Source organism: Olea europaea, chromosome 23 (assembly GCF_002742605.1).
Source record: "Olea europaea var. sylvestris chromosome 23, O_europaea_v1, whole genome shotgun sequence".
NCBI lineage: Eukaryota > Viridiplantae > Streptophyta > Magnoliopsida > Lamiales > Oleaceae > Olea > Olea europaea.
The window spans coordinates 11,413,900-11,431,202 of record NC_036259.1 but is presented as its reverse complement, the minus strand read 5'-3'; the positions used below and the strand labels follow the sequence as shown (position 1 = coordinate 11,431,202).

Below are 17,303 nucleotides of genomic sequence, written 5' to 3'. Positions count from 1 at the left end.
AATTATTAATATTTATTGAGAAACAGATTTTGGTATTAACTGAGAGAATTTGTTCATTCTTCTCCTCTCTTCTATTCTAATTATATAAACTATAGTTAATATTATAATTTATGGAAACTCAATTGTAACGCCCCGAATTCTCGGAAACTGAAGCTTTAAAATAATATTCGTTTCTTTCTTTGGTTCGACCCCTTTGACGCTAGCCAAAGTATTTTATGTCAATTAGATGAGTAATTAACGCATAGTTGTAATTGGTAGAAAATTGCTTAGCTTCCATTTGTGTACAGTGGTAGCTAACATTCAGCCGTGTAATTTGCCTTATTATTCCTATATATACAAAGGAACCCTCACAATGAGGATTATTGAGTCAAAGGATAAATTGAATACCTTGACATGGTATCAGAGCCATAATTCTGAATTTCTTCGTGGTTTCTCGTGCGATAGAGTCGGTCTTCGGTGGTGTCGGAATTTTCCGACCTCTTGAGTGCTGTCGGCGTCTTCGGTGGTGACTGGCGACGTCTTCTTTGAGTTCTGTCAAGACTCTTCATTTGGGTCCTACGTGGTGTCCGATTTTTTGGACTTCTTTGGTGCTGCCGGCGTCTCCTGTGGTGGCCGAGACCGTGCGGTGAACGTGGAGGCCGAGATTGGTGCGGTGAATGAGGAGGCAGAGACTTGTATTGGTGTGGTGAACGTGAGGCCGAGACTGGTGAACCCGACGTGAATTAGAGGTTTGATATTAACCTCTGTTTATTGGGCTAAGTAATCCATTGTTTAATGAATTAGAGGTTTGATATTAACCTCTGTTTATTGGGCTAAGTAATCCATTGTTTAATTGGGGTGTTGAAGTTTACTTGGACAATTTATCCATTGTTTAATTTGGGTCTTAAAGTTTACTTGGGCTTGGTTTATATTGGGCTTTCTACTGGACTTTGGTTTTGCTGAATTTATATTGGGCTCTTTTGTTTTTAACTACGTACATCATGTCAACCAACATGTCTGAAACTTTCGGCGTGCGATTCACGGGTAAAAATTATTTTACATGGGAATTTCAATTTCGATTATTCGTTATGGGAAAAGAATTATGGGGTCACATTGATGGAAGTGACCCAGCTCCTACTGAGAATATTCAATTGGGCAAATGGAAAGTGAAAGATGCTAGGGTTATGACATGGATTTTAGGATCTGTTGATCCTATGATTGTACTAAATCTAAGACCTTATAAGACTGCTAAAGAGATGTGGGAGTATTTAAAAAAGGTCTACAATCAAGACAATACAGCTAGACGATTTCGATTGGAGTATGAAATTGCAAATTACACTCAGGCCAATCTCAACATCCAGGATTACTTCTCTGGGTTTCAAAGTTTATGGGGTGAATTTGCTGATATTATCTATGCTAAAGTACCAGTTGAATCTCTTGCTGCCGTTCAAACTGTACACGAGCAAAGCAAGCGAGACCAGTTTCTAATGAAGTTACGTCCAGAATATGAGGCAATTCGCTCAAATCTAATGAATCGTGATCCGTCCCCTTCTTTGGATGTTTGTTTTGGGGAGTTACTTCGTGAAGAGCAGCGTCTTACAACACAGGCCACTATTCAACATCAACTTATGACCTCAGATGCTGTTGCTTATGTAGCTCATGGCAAAAACAAATGGAGAGACATGAGAAAGATTCAATGCTTCAGTTGCAAGGACTATGGGCATATTGCTACTCATTGTACCAAAAAGTACTGCAATTATTGCAAGAAGTCGGGACACATTATCAAAGACTGTCCTACTCAACCTCAAAATCGTCAAGCTAATGCATATCAGGCTACTATCAGGCCACCAACTTCTGCGACATCATCTACTGCTGCCCAATCTGCTCTTACTCCTGAAATGGTGCAACAAATGATTGCGTTAGCTTTTGCTGCCTTGGGATTTCAAGATAAACATAATACTTCATCTCATTCTTGGCTAGTTGATTCTGGTGCCTCAAATCATATGACCAGTTCCTCTGAAGGTCTTTATGATATTCGCCCATATCAAGGCTCATCTCATATTCAAACAGCCAATGGGAGTCATTTAACTATTAATGTTGTTGGTAACATTAATTCTGCTTTTCGAGAAATTTTTATATCTCCGGGTTTATCTACAAATCTGATTTCAGTTGGTCAATTAGTTGATAACAATTATGATGTCCATTTTTCTCGTGATGGTGTTCTTGTGCAGGATCAGGTGTCGGGGAAGATACTAGCGAAGGGGCCTAAAATTGGACGATTGTTTCCATTACATTTTTCTATTCCTAGTTGCTTATCTTTGGCTTGTATAACTTTTAACAATAAAAGTGAAGTTTGGCACAAACGTTTGGGACATCCAAACTCCACTATCCTGTCTCATTTGTTAAACTCTGGTTTGTTGGGTATAAAAATAATTCTTCTCATAATTTGTGTTTTGATTGTTCTACATGCAAATTGGGAAAGAGTAAGACTCTTCCTTTTCCTTCTCACAGTAGTCGTGCCAAAAAGAGCTTTGATATTGTGCATAGTGATGTTTGGGGCGTTTCACCTATCACCTCTCATGCCCAGTATAAATATTTCGTGACTTTTATTGATGATTATAGCTGATACACATGGATCTATTTTCTCCGTCTTAAATCTGAAGTACTTTCAGTTTTTCAGACCTTTGTGACATATGTTGAGACCCAATTCTCCGCCAGTATTAAAATTTTACGACCTGATTCAGGTGGAGAATATATGTCCCATGAGTTTCATAATTTCTTAAAACAAAAAGGGATTTTGTCTCAACGATCATGCCCTTATACCCCTTAACAAAATGGGGTGGCAGAACGAAAAAATCGTCATGTATTGGATATTGTTCGTACATTATTACTTGATTCCCATGTTCCTTCAAAATTCTGGGTTGAAGCAGTGTCCACTGCAGTTTATTTAATCAATAGATTGCCTTCCCAAAGTTTACGCTCCATATTATCGCCTTCATAATCAACATCCTACTTATCATGACCTGCCTACTTTTGGGTGCATTTGTTTTGTTCATTTACCTTCTCATGAACGACACAAGCTTTCTGCACAATCTGTTAAGTGTGCTTTTATGGGCTACAGTGTTTCGCACAAAGGATATGTTTGCTATGATCCACGTTCTAACAGATTTCGCATTTCTCGTAATGTTGTTTTCTTTGAGCAACAATCTTTCTTTCATACTCATGCTCAACATTTACCTGAAATTAGTATTCTCCCATGCTTTGGTGATTTGACTTCTCATCCTGAAAGATTCAAGCCCGGACTCGTGTATGAGAGACGTCAACCAAATAGGCCTCTTCCTGAAGTTGACCTCACATCTGATCTTGTCTAACCCCACTCTTCTGAGCCTGAGTTGGCATCAGATACTGATGTACCTCCTGAACCGGGTCCTCGACGATCTACCCGTATTTCTCGCCCGCTTGATAGATATGGTTCTTTTCATTCATTTGCCACTACACTGACATCTATACCCCCTAGTTATTCAGAAGCAGCTAAACATGAATGGTGGCGGAAGGCTATGGATGAAGAACTTCAAGCACTTCAGGATAATCATACTTGGGATGTTGTTCCTTATCCACCCAATGTCAGGGCTATTGGTTGTAAGTGGGTATATTCTATTAAGCTTCGTTCTGATGGAACTCTGGATCGTTATAAAGCTCACCTAGTTGCTCTCGAAAATAAACACGAATATGGGGTAGATTATGATGAGACATTCGCTCCAGTGGCAAAGATGACTACAGTGCGCACTATTCTTTCTATTGCAGCCTCTCAGGGGTGGCCTCTTCACCAAATGGATGTCAAAAATGCTTTTCTTCATGGTGATCTCAAGGAAGATATTTACATGACACCTCCTCCGGGCCTTTTTTCCTCTTCTTCACAAGTATGTAAGCTGAAGAAGTCTCTTTATGGGCTGAAACAGGCTCCTCGAGCATGGTTTGAGAAGTTTCGATCTACTTTGTTACAACATTCTTTTATCCAGAGTCAGTATGACTCCTCCCTATTTCTTTGTAAGACATCTACAGATATTGTTCTTTTACTTGTGTATGTGGATGATATTGTTATCACTGGCACAAATTCTGGTTTAATATCTCAACTCCAGCAGCACCTACAGGCTTTCTTTCACATGAAGGATCTTGGTCCTCTAACATATTTTTTGGGCTTGGAAGTACACACTGATTCCACAGGTATATTTTTGAACCAACACAAATATATTCAAGACTTGATCACTTTGGCTGGTCTTCAAGATTCTTCTTCTGTCGATACTCCTCTGGAAGTCAATGTTAAATATCGTCGTGAAGAGGGTGAGCTCTTTCTTGATCCAACTATCTTTCGTCAATTAGTTGGGAGCCTTAACTACTTGACCATCACTAGGCCTGATATATCATTCGCAGTCTAGCAAGTCAGTCAGTTTATGCAAACTCCACGACATCTTCATCTTGTGGCAGTTCATCGCATCATTCGGTATCTCCAAGGTACTCTTCATCGTGGATTGTTTTTCCCTTCTGGGTCTCCTATTCGTCTTGTTGCATTTAGTGATGCAGATTGGGCCGGCTGCCCTGATACTCGTCGTTCTGTTACGGGTTGGTGTATGTTTCTTGGTAATTCTTTGATCTCCTGGAAGAGTAAAAAGTAGGCATGTGTGTCTAAATCTTCAACTGAATCCGAATACCGTGCCATGTCCGCTGCCTGTTCTGAGATTATGTGGCTCCGAGGACTTTTAGCTGAACTTGGCTTTCCACAGTCTGATCCTACACCCCTTCACGCGGACAACACGAGTGCTATTCAGATTGCTGCAAATCCAATATATCATGAGCGTACAAAGCATATTGAAGTAGATTGTCACTCAATCCGAGAGGCTTTTGATGCAAATATTATTTCTCTTCCGCATATCTCTACTGATCTACAGATTGCTGACATATTCACCAAAGCCATGACACGACAACGTCATCTCTTTCTTGTGGGCAAATTGATGCTTCTTGATCACCGAGCATCAATTTGAGGGGGGATGTCAATTAGATGAATAATTAACGCATAGTTGTAATTGGTAGAAAATTGCTTAGTTTCCATTTGTGTACAGTGATAGCTAACATTCAGCCGTGTAATTTGCCTTATTATTCCTATATATACAAAGGAACCCTCACAATAAGGATTATTGAGTCAAAGGATAAATTGAATACCTTGACATTTTATAAATCCAATTTTTTTTTTTTTAAATATATAAAAATATAATGGAAGGTAGTTAACTATATAACTTAGGCAAATGTAGCAAAATTTGATTTTGTAAAAGATTTGAAGACAAATCGACAGCTACGGATTTAACGACAGCGGAAGAAAAATATCTTTGGCCTAGCAAATGTCTATTAAAATATTACTCGAATAAGCTGGACAGGAATCTCGGATTCGACACGATGCAGTTTACTAAAACGGGCATAACTTTATTTATAAATAATATTTTCGAGAAATTTCAAAGGCCACTATTAGAAGACTCATAGACCTTTCAAACCCCACTGATTTCACTTAAAAACATGCACCGTAGCCCAAGTTATGCTATTTTCAACTAGAAGGACAGAAACTGAAATTTCCACCAAGCATAAAATAAAACTTCATACAAATCCAACACTTTTAAGTTCTTGTTAACATGCACTGTCTAAAAATTGAACAAAATAAACATTAAAAAGCATTTCTAAAAGTTCATCTAAGTTCCATGAAATATTTACATAAATAGAAATATTCACTAGAAATTGAAAGAATTAGAGATTGCCGAACATTTGCCACTATGCTAACCATTGCCATGCCTCGATCTTAACCTGTAAAATTATTTGTAGGGATGAGTACTATAAATAATACTCAGTAGGAAACACTTGAGTAAACGGTAAAAATATATTTTTTCAGAAATGCAAAACTATGGTCAATTGTGTCACCGTCAATTTCAAGCGAATTGGTGATCAATCAGTCTGCTTACTCTTAGGTTTTGATAACCCCATTTCATTTGTCATAATCATCTCTTCATCTCTTGTTTAAACCACCAAACGGTGATTACATCATGAGCAACACAATAACACATTTAATGCAAACGAAAATATATAAATCTTACATCACTTACATAAGTGCCGAAACACCCCTACCTTAATGCTTGGAATTTGAAATATCCTTTCGTGTCCAAAGAATAAAATGCAGCGTACATCTTGCCCTTTTCTTTAGAAATTTTCAGATTCAAAGTTCTTTCTTTCTTTCTTTCTTTTTTTTTTTTTTTTTTTTTTTGTCCATGGAAGAAGGGGCAAAATAATTTGATGCATAAGTATAATAGGGAGAGAGAGAGAGAGTGGCTAAAGAAGTTGAGATTTCAGCTTTGAAAAATGAACTCATGACTTAAAATAAAAGAGACGGTTTCATGGCAGTGCAAAAGTGGATGTTAAAATGCACTTAGTGGGTAGGTTGAAATTGAAATTGTTTAGATAAGAGTTAAAATGCTAAATGAAGATAATTGGTGGATTTTGAATGATGGACGCAGGTTACTTTTCAAATATAAAGTCAGCAGATTTTTTTATTCCCTCAAATGATGTGGCCGGCAGTTAACTGATGTGGGGAAATAAAATAAAAAAACATGGTTAGTGGGGAGTTAAAATGATAATTGTTGGCAGTTAACAAAATGGAGATTAATATGCTAAGATAGGGTTGGTTAAAATTGGAGGTTACAATGGATAATAAAGTGGGGGTAATGGATAAAAATTGGAGTTGTAATTTTATTTTCAAATGAATGATCGGGGACGGTTTTGGCATTGACAAAAATGGAAGTTTATTAGAATGATAAGTTGGAGAATAAATGATGGATGATGAAACATGCAAGTAATTTGTCCAATTTAAAAAAAAAAAATAGTTTACATAATGGAAACAAAAATGGTAGTATTAAAATAAAGTGTGTCGTAAGAAAAATAATGTAACCAAATTAACATAAAATTTTGTCGGTTAAAAGCGATTTTAACACCTTGTAAAATTTAAAAAAATCAAGTACGTGGAATTTTACTTTCGTGACCAAAATTTAATTTGAACTATTAGGAAGTGTCATAGCGACATAATAATATAACCCAAATTATATTTGAGTCCTATAAGAAAATTTTATTTAAAACGAAACAAAACACATTTTTTTTTCCCGGTCGCTACAACACAATATGGAAACTCTATATCTCATTGCCTAATATATGTGATTTCTCACTAATTTACTTCCTTAACACTCCCCATTAAGTTGGCGCATATATATCATATAAGCCCAACTTGGAACAAATAAATCTCAATTGATTAGCGTTTACTTTAGCGTCTTTGTAAACATATCAACAAGCTGGTTGATAGAGCCTAATAAAGACTGGCTCTAGAATGTTCACTAGTTAGTTAGTAGGAGGGATAAAAATGTAATAGACTATAGTAAGGGATTGCCTATAAATAGAAGGGAAAAGAACGGGAAAGGTGTGTAAGTCACCATGAAGGAATGCATTCTTAAGACTGGCTCTAGAATGTTCACTAGTTAGTTAGTAGGAGGGATAAAAATGTAATAGACTATAGTAAGGGATTGCCTATAAATAGAAGGGAAAAGAACGGGAAAGGTGTGTAAGTCACCATCAAGGAATGCATTCTTAATGTCCATCTGAAATAGTTGCCAACCAAGATTAGCAGCAACAGAAATCAAAACACGAATAGAAAAGATCTTAGCAATGGGAGAAAACATCTCATCATAATCAATACCATAGGTTTGTGTATAACATTTAGCAACCAATCGGGCTTTCAATCGATCAATCGTTCCATTGGAATTGAATTTTGGAACATAGACCCTCTGTTACCAGCATGATGTATACTAGGTGGTGAAGGAACAAGTTCCGAAGTCCTATTCTCATGCAAGGCTACCATTTTCAATTCCATAGCCTTTCTTCACTAAGGATGAGATAAAGCTTTTGTCACTGTTTTGAGTACAAAACATTAAAAAGCTAGGATGTGAAATAGGAAAACAAAAGAAAAAACGAATAAAAAGTAACATAATGGCTTATAGGAAGATTAGTTACACAAGTACGTTTATTTTTACGGAGAGCAATGGGTAATGATTCAATATCAGAAGAGATGACAGATGCAGGATCTATAGATGGTAAGGTGACAGATGGGGACACAGATGTTGGTGGCTTAGTTCGTCAAGTATAAACTATTGAAGGAGGTTGTTCCTTATGAGAGGAGAATAACTCTGGTGTAGTAGATGGAGATAAATCTGGTCCAGAAGAAATAAGAATAGGTAGATATGGAACGGGAAAGCTAACGGGATCTCGAGTGGATTTTGGTGATGTACTAGGATTAGAAAAAATAGGGTGTGGATAAGGGTGTCAACAAGCCAAGCCAGCTCGTAAGCCGAAACTCGAAGGTATAGGTCGACTCGAGTTTTTGAAGTCAGGTTTTTTTTTTTGCCCTAGTCGAGCCGAGTAAAAGCACTCCAAAAAGTCGAGGATCGACCAGAGCTTTTGGTTGGGCCTTACGGAGCTGGGCCAAGTCGAGCCGTCTCGATTTTTTTTATAAATAGCTGCCAGTTAAGCCTTAAACAACATCTTTATAGCTGCTTTCAAATTATATATATATTTTTTTTGCTTTTTTTATTTATTTAACTAGCCGGCTCGAGCCAAAATGGCTCGTGGCGCGGGCAGGCCCGAGCTTGAGGTGAATTCCCGAAGTGGCGCTCGGCTCGAGCTTTGGCTTAGTGCCTCCAAACCACAAGTCGGGTTGGCTCGGGCTTTTCCTAGGCCAAACCGTCGGTCGCCCGAGTCAATGAGCCAAATTTACATCCCTAGGTGTGGACTCGTCAAAAGTGATATCTGTACTTACAAAATAGCAGTGTAGAGAATGATTGTCATGATCAGGACCGAAGCAATGAACATAACAAACACACCCAAAAACCTAAAAGGGTAATGAGTACTGTGAAGAGGAGCAAAATACAATAGAAAAAGCGGATGCACCGCACATAACAGAAGACGACATGCAACTAATGAGATAGCATGCTGTGAGGACAGCATCACTCCAAAACCGATTAAGGACATGTATATGACGAAGAAGAGAACACAAATGACGATTTTTGCATTTTGCAACTCCATTTTCTATGAAATATATGCGCAAGATGTTTGATTAATAATTACTTTGGAAGAGAGATATGACATAAAAGAAGTAGACTTATATTCTTTGGCATTATTAGACAACAAAATACTGATTTTCTAGTTAAATTGGGTTTTGATCATAGTACGAAAGATTTGAAATATAGAAAGTAATTCAAAACGATTTTTTGTTAAGAATAACCAAGTCATGCGAGAATAATCATCCACAAAAGTAATAAAATACTAAAATTTATTAGATAAAACATTGATTTGTCCCCAAACATCAGAGTAAACTAATTCAAACAAACAAGTAACAAGACTACAAGTTTTTAATTTTAAAGGAAAAGACACACAGTCATGCTTGCTAAGTTGACAAGTTTCACACTCAAGGAAGGGCACATTACGAAGACTAAAAACTTGACATTTCAAAGTGGAAAGAGAAGGACGACCAAGACTACAATGTTACTGCATGGATGAAACAGAAGACTGGAGATCGAAAGAATGAGAGAGTTGTGAAAGATCTAAGTAAAACAAGCCACCAACTTCATGCCCCATACCAATCATCCTCTTCATTTTGAGATCCTGAAAAACACACACCGAAGGATAAAATGTTATAAAACATTAAAGAGTTGAGGTGATTTTAATAATAGACAACAAACTAAAGGGAAAGCCAGGAACATGAAGGACAGTCGACAAATCAATAGTCGGACTAAGGTGGGCATTTTTCGAGCCTGCAACACTAGTTCGGGAACCGTTAGCAAGAATGACACATTTGGAGGATGTAACAGGATGATAATCAATAAGAGAAGTGGACGAACTAGTCATGCCTTCAGTTGCTCCGGAATCGATGATCCATAGATTATGAGAGGATGACGAGATAGTGGGAAGCTGTGGTTCCTAACTGTGCAAGAGTGGCCATTGAAGTGGAAGTGGCCTACTTATGAACTAAGAACATAGCATACTCATCTCATGGTACAATCATGAAATTAAACTTTGATGTTGAACAAGAGTTATTCACTGGTGTAGATATTGATTGATGGTCCTCGTTACATGAGACTTGATTTATAGAACCAGATGTCTTACCATGTTAATCCCAACAAAATTCAAAAAAATTCAATGGAGTGACCAATACGACCACAATGAGTACATTTTCGAGGTTTACGATTTCCCGAACGACTACTACCTCTAGTGTCTCGTCCACCTCGAGAGCAAAACCACCTTTGTCATGTCCACTTCGACCGCCACGTCTACCTTAGGATGAGCCTACTTTAGCAATAAAAGCAGAACGATCGCTAGGACTACATCCAATAGGGTGGAGCACTGAATATGAGGAAATGCCTCCACAAGACTAGGAAGCTCTTTTCCACCCAATATCTGTGCCCGAACTGCTTCAAACTCTAACGGAAGACCAATAAGAAATTTAATCACGTCAATGTCTTCCCGTTGTTTTTCCATAACCTTCAAATCAAGAAAAAGAGGTTGATGCACATTTCTCTCCTAACATATAGCCAAAAACTTATTATAATATTCACCGAGGCTGGAGGAGCCCTTCTCAAGCCCAAAGTATTGTTTACATGTCCCATATATTCAAGTAACATTTTCAATTCTAGGATTTATATGTTTGAGATGCTCCTAGATTTGCTTAGCAGTAGACATATAAAGGGCGGAAGACATGATATGAGGCTCAACACTTCCGATCATAAGACCAATGGTGGCATTATCCTCTTGATCCAACCGATCATTGAGAGTAGAATCAACCTTTGCATAGTCATTTTCTAAAGACTTAGCAAATGTTTTGTCTAAAATCAAATGGTTATATAAACCCTTACCTCGCAAAAATACCCACGTAGTCTAGTAAGTGTAATTTCTTACATTCAATTTTTCAAGTGCCATATAGGCCAGTTAGATTAAACATTTCCATCTTCGATAACATGATGCTAGTCACACTGATGAATCAAATAATAAGGTAACCACTATCCAAGATAAGTTGTCAACAAAATTCAGCCCAAGTCCACTAGAATAAAATAGAGCCTAAATCAGCCCAACACGCCTCCACGCACAACAGACTTCAACCCAAATAAGTCACTATTGCACGTTCATTGCATCAATTCCAATTGAAAGCAGGCGCTCACTCAGCCTTCAACAATCACCGACTAAAGAGAGCCCACTACCAGCAGTGCAAACAAACAGATGGCTAACCTCTGGACGCGCAAACACACAAAAATCTCACCACTGGCAATGAAGACACTATCGAACCACCAAAGAGAACCCACGTCTGGCCCCAGCACTGTCACTTAACCCCTGAAGACAACTTCAGACTCGACAGCGTTGCTTCAACAAATCAGAATTATTGAGTCCACTGGTCAATACACCACACAGCAGCTGTAGGACATACGGTCGTCGAGAAAGAGAAAGGAAAACAAAATTGAAGGTAGGATTTGAAGGAAGATGTGGCAGATAAGACAACCCAAACCTAGAGCTCTGATACCATGTTGAGAAACAGGTTTTGGTATTAACTGAGAGAATTTGTTCATTCTTCTCCTCTCTTCTATTTTTCAATATATAAACTAGAGTTAATATTGCAATTTATGGAAACTCAATATCACATTGCCTAATATACTTGATTCCTCACTAATTTACTTCCTTAACAAGTCACAAGTTATATATAACTTTCTTGAATTTCAACTGTTCATGGACCAGGAGGTAGTAGTTGAAGGAGAAGACAAGGTCTTCAAAGATGTTATTGAACCTCTAGAGAGTGTCAGTGTTAATTTGATCCCAACCAGCAAACAAGATATTCGTGATTTTGGTTCCCCACAGGAGGTTGGCAAAATGCTCATGGACAACAATGCATTTTGATATAACTTCTCTTACTACTCTTTGGGTTATGTATCTGTTTTGCTTTCTCGATTCTATTGCTTCTTGGTTGCAGGTTGCTCAAACCTTGATAAGAAAGGTCTTGGCTTCTCCATCACAAAAAACAAAGCTGATTCAAGCATCAGAGGTAAGAATTTTTTTGGTTTTCTTTGGTTAGAGTGTATAATTTGAGTAAGTAGTGGACTGTTTGACTGTAATTTGATAAATAAAAGGAGAACTTGGACATCTTTTGCTGCAAAAGAAATGTCAGCGGTTACTTGATTTTGATGTTTTATTCACTTAATTTTATCTTCCTCAAATGCTGCTATCAGTTTTTTGATGGGTTGGAAGATGAATGTATTGTTATTTGATGCCTTAATAGTTTACATCCCCACACTTCTCACCTTCAAACCTTGCCTCTGCCTCCACATTTTACCACCTGACAAACGCCTAAGAGCACGTGTGGACAAGCTTAAAAATAAGTTACTTTTTTTTTTTCCAAATATATTTGGTAATTATTTTTTTATTACTTATAATTTAAAAAAAAAATGTACTTTTTTTTTTTAGGTAATCTTACCTTAATGTCACAATAAGTAACTTATTTCCAAACTTAATCAATAAAAAGATCACTTGTTTTAAATCATACTTTGAGCATGTTTGGCAAAGCTTAATCTATAATTTAAGCTATTCAAACATACTTTTTATCATGACATTTCATGGGACAATATCACGTCTTATAAGCACTACCAAACAAGTACTTATTTACTTTTGAGTAATTCCTTAAATATTGTCAAACATGCTCTAAAGATAATTCCCCTGAGTGATAATATGGTAATTATCAGTGACAAAAGCTTATTGTATCAGTTAGTTTAACCTCCATAACCAAGCTACCGAGAAGCAGAAACTTTATTTTAGCCCCCTCCAAAATCTGTTCTATGTCTATTCATTATTAATAAAACAACATTACAACCTTTTGTTCGGAGGAACATTTGATTTCTTCTGGAACGACATTGCATCTGCAAAGCAAAGCAGACGTTAAGTTCATGTTTGATACAAAGGATTAGATAGAATATAATAGTACAATAAAACATATTATTTCTTTATTACTACTGTCGAGTAATGTCTAATTCTCATTATGGAACATGTTATGAGCGTGTCAAAAATTACTAAATCTACTGTCCATTTATTTCTTTATTACTACTGTCCAGTAGTATCTAATTCTCATTATGGAACATGTTATGAGCGTGTCAAAAATTACTAAATCTTCTGCCCAAGAATGGACATGCTTGCAAACACACGCATTCTCCCTAGTATTGTCATTTACAGTGCCTCGTAAATTCCTAAAATATGTGAGCATAAATTTGTGGTGTTCTCTTCATTAGTTAGTCTGCTGTTTGTTAGCTGTAGGATTACATTTCAAAATGCGAATTGCAATTCATCATATAAATTATCTATTCAAATTTCTTGTTGAGCACAGATTATTTACAAAGTATATTTACGTGCTTTTATGGATGGGTATGTACTTAATGACAATTATTTCTCTGAATCTTACAGCACGATGTCAATGGGAAAGCATATTATGTGATTGAATTCATTGCACAAGCTCCAAACTACAGTCGCCATGCTCTTAGTGCAATCTGTGTTGGCAACGGTATGAATCTCGCTTTTGGTCTGGACAATATTTCATGTGCTTGGGCTATTCCATGAAGAAAAAGGTCTTTGAAATGCTCATGAGATTTGAGATTCGAAATAAAAGAGGACTGTCATTTTCTTCACATTTCATTAACGGAGCATTTTCTCAGTTTGTTCCAAGTGGTAAACGAGTTCTTGTTAATTCTTCCTTAGATCCAAACACAGCATAGTAATAGAAGAGGTGATATGTTTCGCACGTTAAGTTGGATGGTACTGGAGTTAAGAATGAACAGTAAAGTTAAAATAATCTTGTCCTCTATAATATGTAGTACTATCTAACACCAAATAAATTAACTTAGGGATAAAAATTGTGAATTATGGTCTCAGTAATATTACTGCTTTAATTATGACTATCTTTCAGGACACCTGCATGGCTGCATTAATGCTGATAAACAAGGTGTCTTTTCTTTTCTTTTCTTTTTTTGGGGTATTTTTCAGCAGAGAATTCCTGTGAGCTGTTTATGCTTCAGTACCATTCTTAGGATTTTTGTTTCTTTTCATTTCTAAATATATATGGCTTAAAAATATGATAAAATTCTGGATTTGATTTTTACTTTTTTAGTAATGATAAGGAGAGGAAAACAGTTCGCACAGATTTTGCTTTCAGTCTCCATCTTCCTTTGCGAAGATCAAAAACTGAAGGGTCGTCATGATCAATAAATAACCTCATGATGATTGAAACGGCTTCTACGTCTTCTCCACCCCCCAGTTCTCGTATTTATGTGGATTAGGCAGGGATAACTGGATGTAGCATTGGACATTACAAGGAAAAAAATAGGCCATAATCTTGCTAATTGTGCTGTTGAGTCCTATAGAGTACTGCATACTGAACATGCACTATATGTTCAACTCAGAGTTAAATGTGGTTTTGCAGGAAAGTTCTACACTTTGACAACAGGAGCCAATGAGAGGCGATGGGAGAAAATGAAAGATAGATTGAAAACTGTGGTTGATTCCTTCCAAATCTTCAATGTCTGAAATATATTTTTAAAAAAAAAAAAAAAAAAAAAAAAACTCGTGAGATTATGTTGGAAAATAGCTTGTATACAGGCTACCTATGATAGAATTTTGAGTGGGATCTGTTCCTTCGTTTTGGAAGATCTCCGTGAGCACTTTGACATTATATATTTACTTTCCAGAAATGATCATTGCGTGAATGAGTAATTGAGGTTCAAAATGTACTAATTGGAAGAAGTTTGCTTGTTGGAGGAAAAAATAATTGAAGTTTGTCCCACGTTGAAAATGGACAAGGCACAAATCATGAATTATTAATCCTTTTCAACTTCAAATTTGCAACTCCTGAAACTCTAATGGTTAAAGTCATTGTCAATGGGTTGTAAATGTCGTTTTAATGGATGAAATAATTCCCCATTCATGATCCTGTAAGAGATTGAAATTTTCTTTGTTCCCCACACGAATTTTCTATCTCGGTCTGTATAAACATTTTTCAATTTTCTGTCGACCAATATTTTCAGTTTATATCTAAAGTCTTGGTAATCGTGTTCATATATGGATTTAGTTCGCCAGTATATAAACATAATGCTTAGTTTCTACTATTTTTCAATTGTATCTTCGAAGACAAACGCTAACGAAACTTCATGCACTGACGATGAGAGGGTGAATTTGTTACTACTGGAGTTGAAGCTCCCACCACAGGAGAGGGGTTGGCTCGTATGCTACGCTGTATTTCGTAAGTTATGGCTTCTCGAGCATACACTTCTGTTAGCTCTACTTAAGGCCTTCTAACTCGACAATTATTTGTATAGCATTGACACAACAATGTGTCACGTCGAGTAATGAATTAATGAGAATCAATGATAATAATATAACTAAGTGAAAAATATATGAATCCAATCACTTAGGCTATACATCAAAACAATTAATCATTAGGATCCCAAATCACAGTGTTTAAAGTAAGTAGCACATCATGATGATTTTGTGGGACGCTGACATATATTTTTTTGGCTGCTGGCTGTAATGGATACAACTGGGAAGCAATTATTGCTTCATGAGTGGAAGCATGCCATATACTTTGGTATATATGCATGTAATCATGATCTTCAACTATTTTCTCTTTGCAATCAGTTTCAAATTCGAATAAAGGATGAGGGTTAAAATAATTCGACAATAAATTTCAATCTTCATCAATTTTATGAAATGAATCTATTAACGCATTTTGTTGAAACAGTCTACTAACAACGTACTACATCAAATTCCCAATCAATTTCAATCTTTATCAATTTTATGTAATAAATCTATTAACACATTTTGTTGAGACGGTCTACTAACAACGTACTACATCAAATTGCGAATTTCATGTAATCTATCTATAGTTTATTGAGAACAGAGACTTAGCCCCTAATTGATCCCCATTTTTTAAAATTCATTTTCAACTATACATTTTTATGGAGTTCACGACTTTTATTAACTTGTTAACCACACAATTAATCAACTTTTATCATAATCTGCTGAAATTTGATTTTAATATAAATCAAATAGGGGTTTAATTTGTTGTAGTTGCATCTATTCGTGCATACCATAAAGCGAAGTACAAGGTGGAGGGGGTATTTCTAGGGGGCTACTAAGAATCTAAAAATATTGAGGGCAAAACATCATTTGTTTTTGAATGCTTTTCATTTAGAACATATGCCCTAGCATCCCTACAACAAAAGTTAGCTAGCATTTTCCCTATGTGTTATAATACCATGTTGAAGCTAGCAAGCATCAACAAGAGAGTATCATAATCACAGGCATGATTGTGAAATCAACATCACTGTCCTAATCATTTGTTATCTTCATCAACAATCTACTTACTTGGCCCATATTCTGCATCAGTCCTTTATAGAACCCTTATGTCCTTTTTGTAAGATGAGTTGCACATGTAGGGGATGTTTGGTATAATGTATTCGACTGTTGTGTGCAATATAGTATACGATTATAATTTTTCTTCACTTCCTAATAATATGCAGTTCAATCTAATTCATCTTATCAAACACGTCAATTTTAAAAAATAATCTAGTCTTATCTAATAGAGTGTACCAAACGTGAGATCATTGTATATGCTTTCAATATAGTGGATGTTTGGTATCTAGTATCAAAAAATAAACGTGATTTCTTACTTCATATTCAATTCTCAATATTGGAAAGTATTGTGTAATCCACATTACTGAAATATCGATTTGTATTATCCAATCTTGTTTAATATGTAACAAGCATAAAATCACAGCATATTCTTAGCATATAGAGAATGTTTCATATAACATACAAGACTATTCTTACAATAAAATAAATAAGATTTTAATTTACTTTTCCTTCTTAATATTGCACGGTACCCAACTAAAAGTGCATGTCGATTTGTATCTTCGAATCTTAATTGATATTGTATATCAAATTGACAACTTTTGGATATGCTTTTGTGCAATGGGTATATATGATTCATAAGGCTCTTTAAAAGGCTCTAAACCTTTTTAAGATTGTTTATGTGCAAGCTGTGGCCAAAATTAGGGTCTAATGATGGCAGCCGCCTCCTCCATGATCACTATTATGCTTGTCATCTTCACACATTTATAATTTATTATATATGTAAATAAATATTTGTGAATTCTTTGATTAGAATCCTT

At 36.2% G+C, this 17,303-nt stretch overlaps 1 protein-coding gene across 1 annotated transcript in view; it reads left to right on the top strand.

The window, feature by feature from the left end:
* The window catches only part of LOC111372390 (psbP-like protein 1, chloroplastic), a 29,088-nt gene extending 14,162 nt beyond the window's left edge, over positions 1-14,926 (top strand). The window contains exons 6-10 of the mRNA XM_022994728.1: positions 11,836-11,958; positions 12,068-12,139; positions 13,546-13,642; positions 14,045-14,080; positions 14,558-14,926. Coding sequence (XP_022850496.1) covers positions 11,836-11,958; positions 12,068-12,139; positions 13,546-13,642; positions 14,045-14,080; positions 14,558-14,661 — 432 coding nt within the window. The 3' untranslated portion in view covers positions 14,662-14,926. The remainder of the gene's footprint in view (positions 1-11,835; positions 11,959-12,067; positions 12,140-13,545; positions 13,643-14,044; positions 14,081-14,557) is intronic.
* The last annotated feature ends 2,377 nt before the right edge of the window (positions 14,927-17,303 follow it).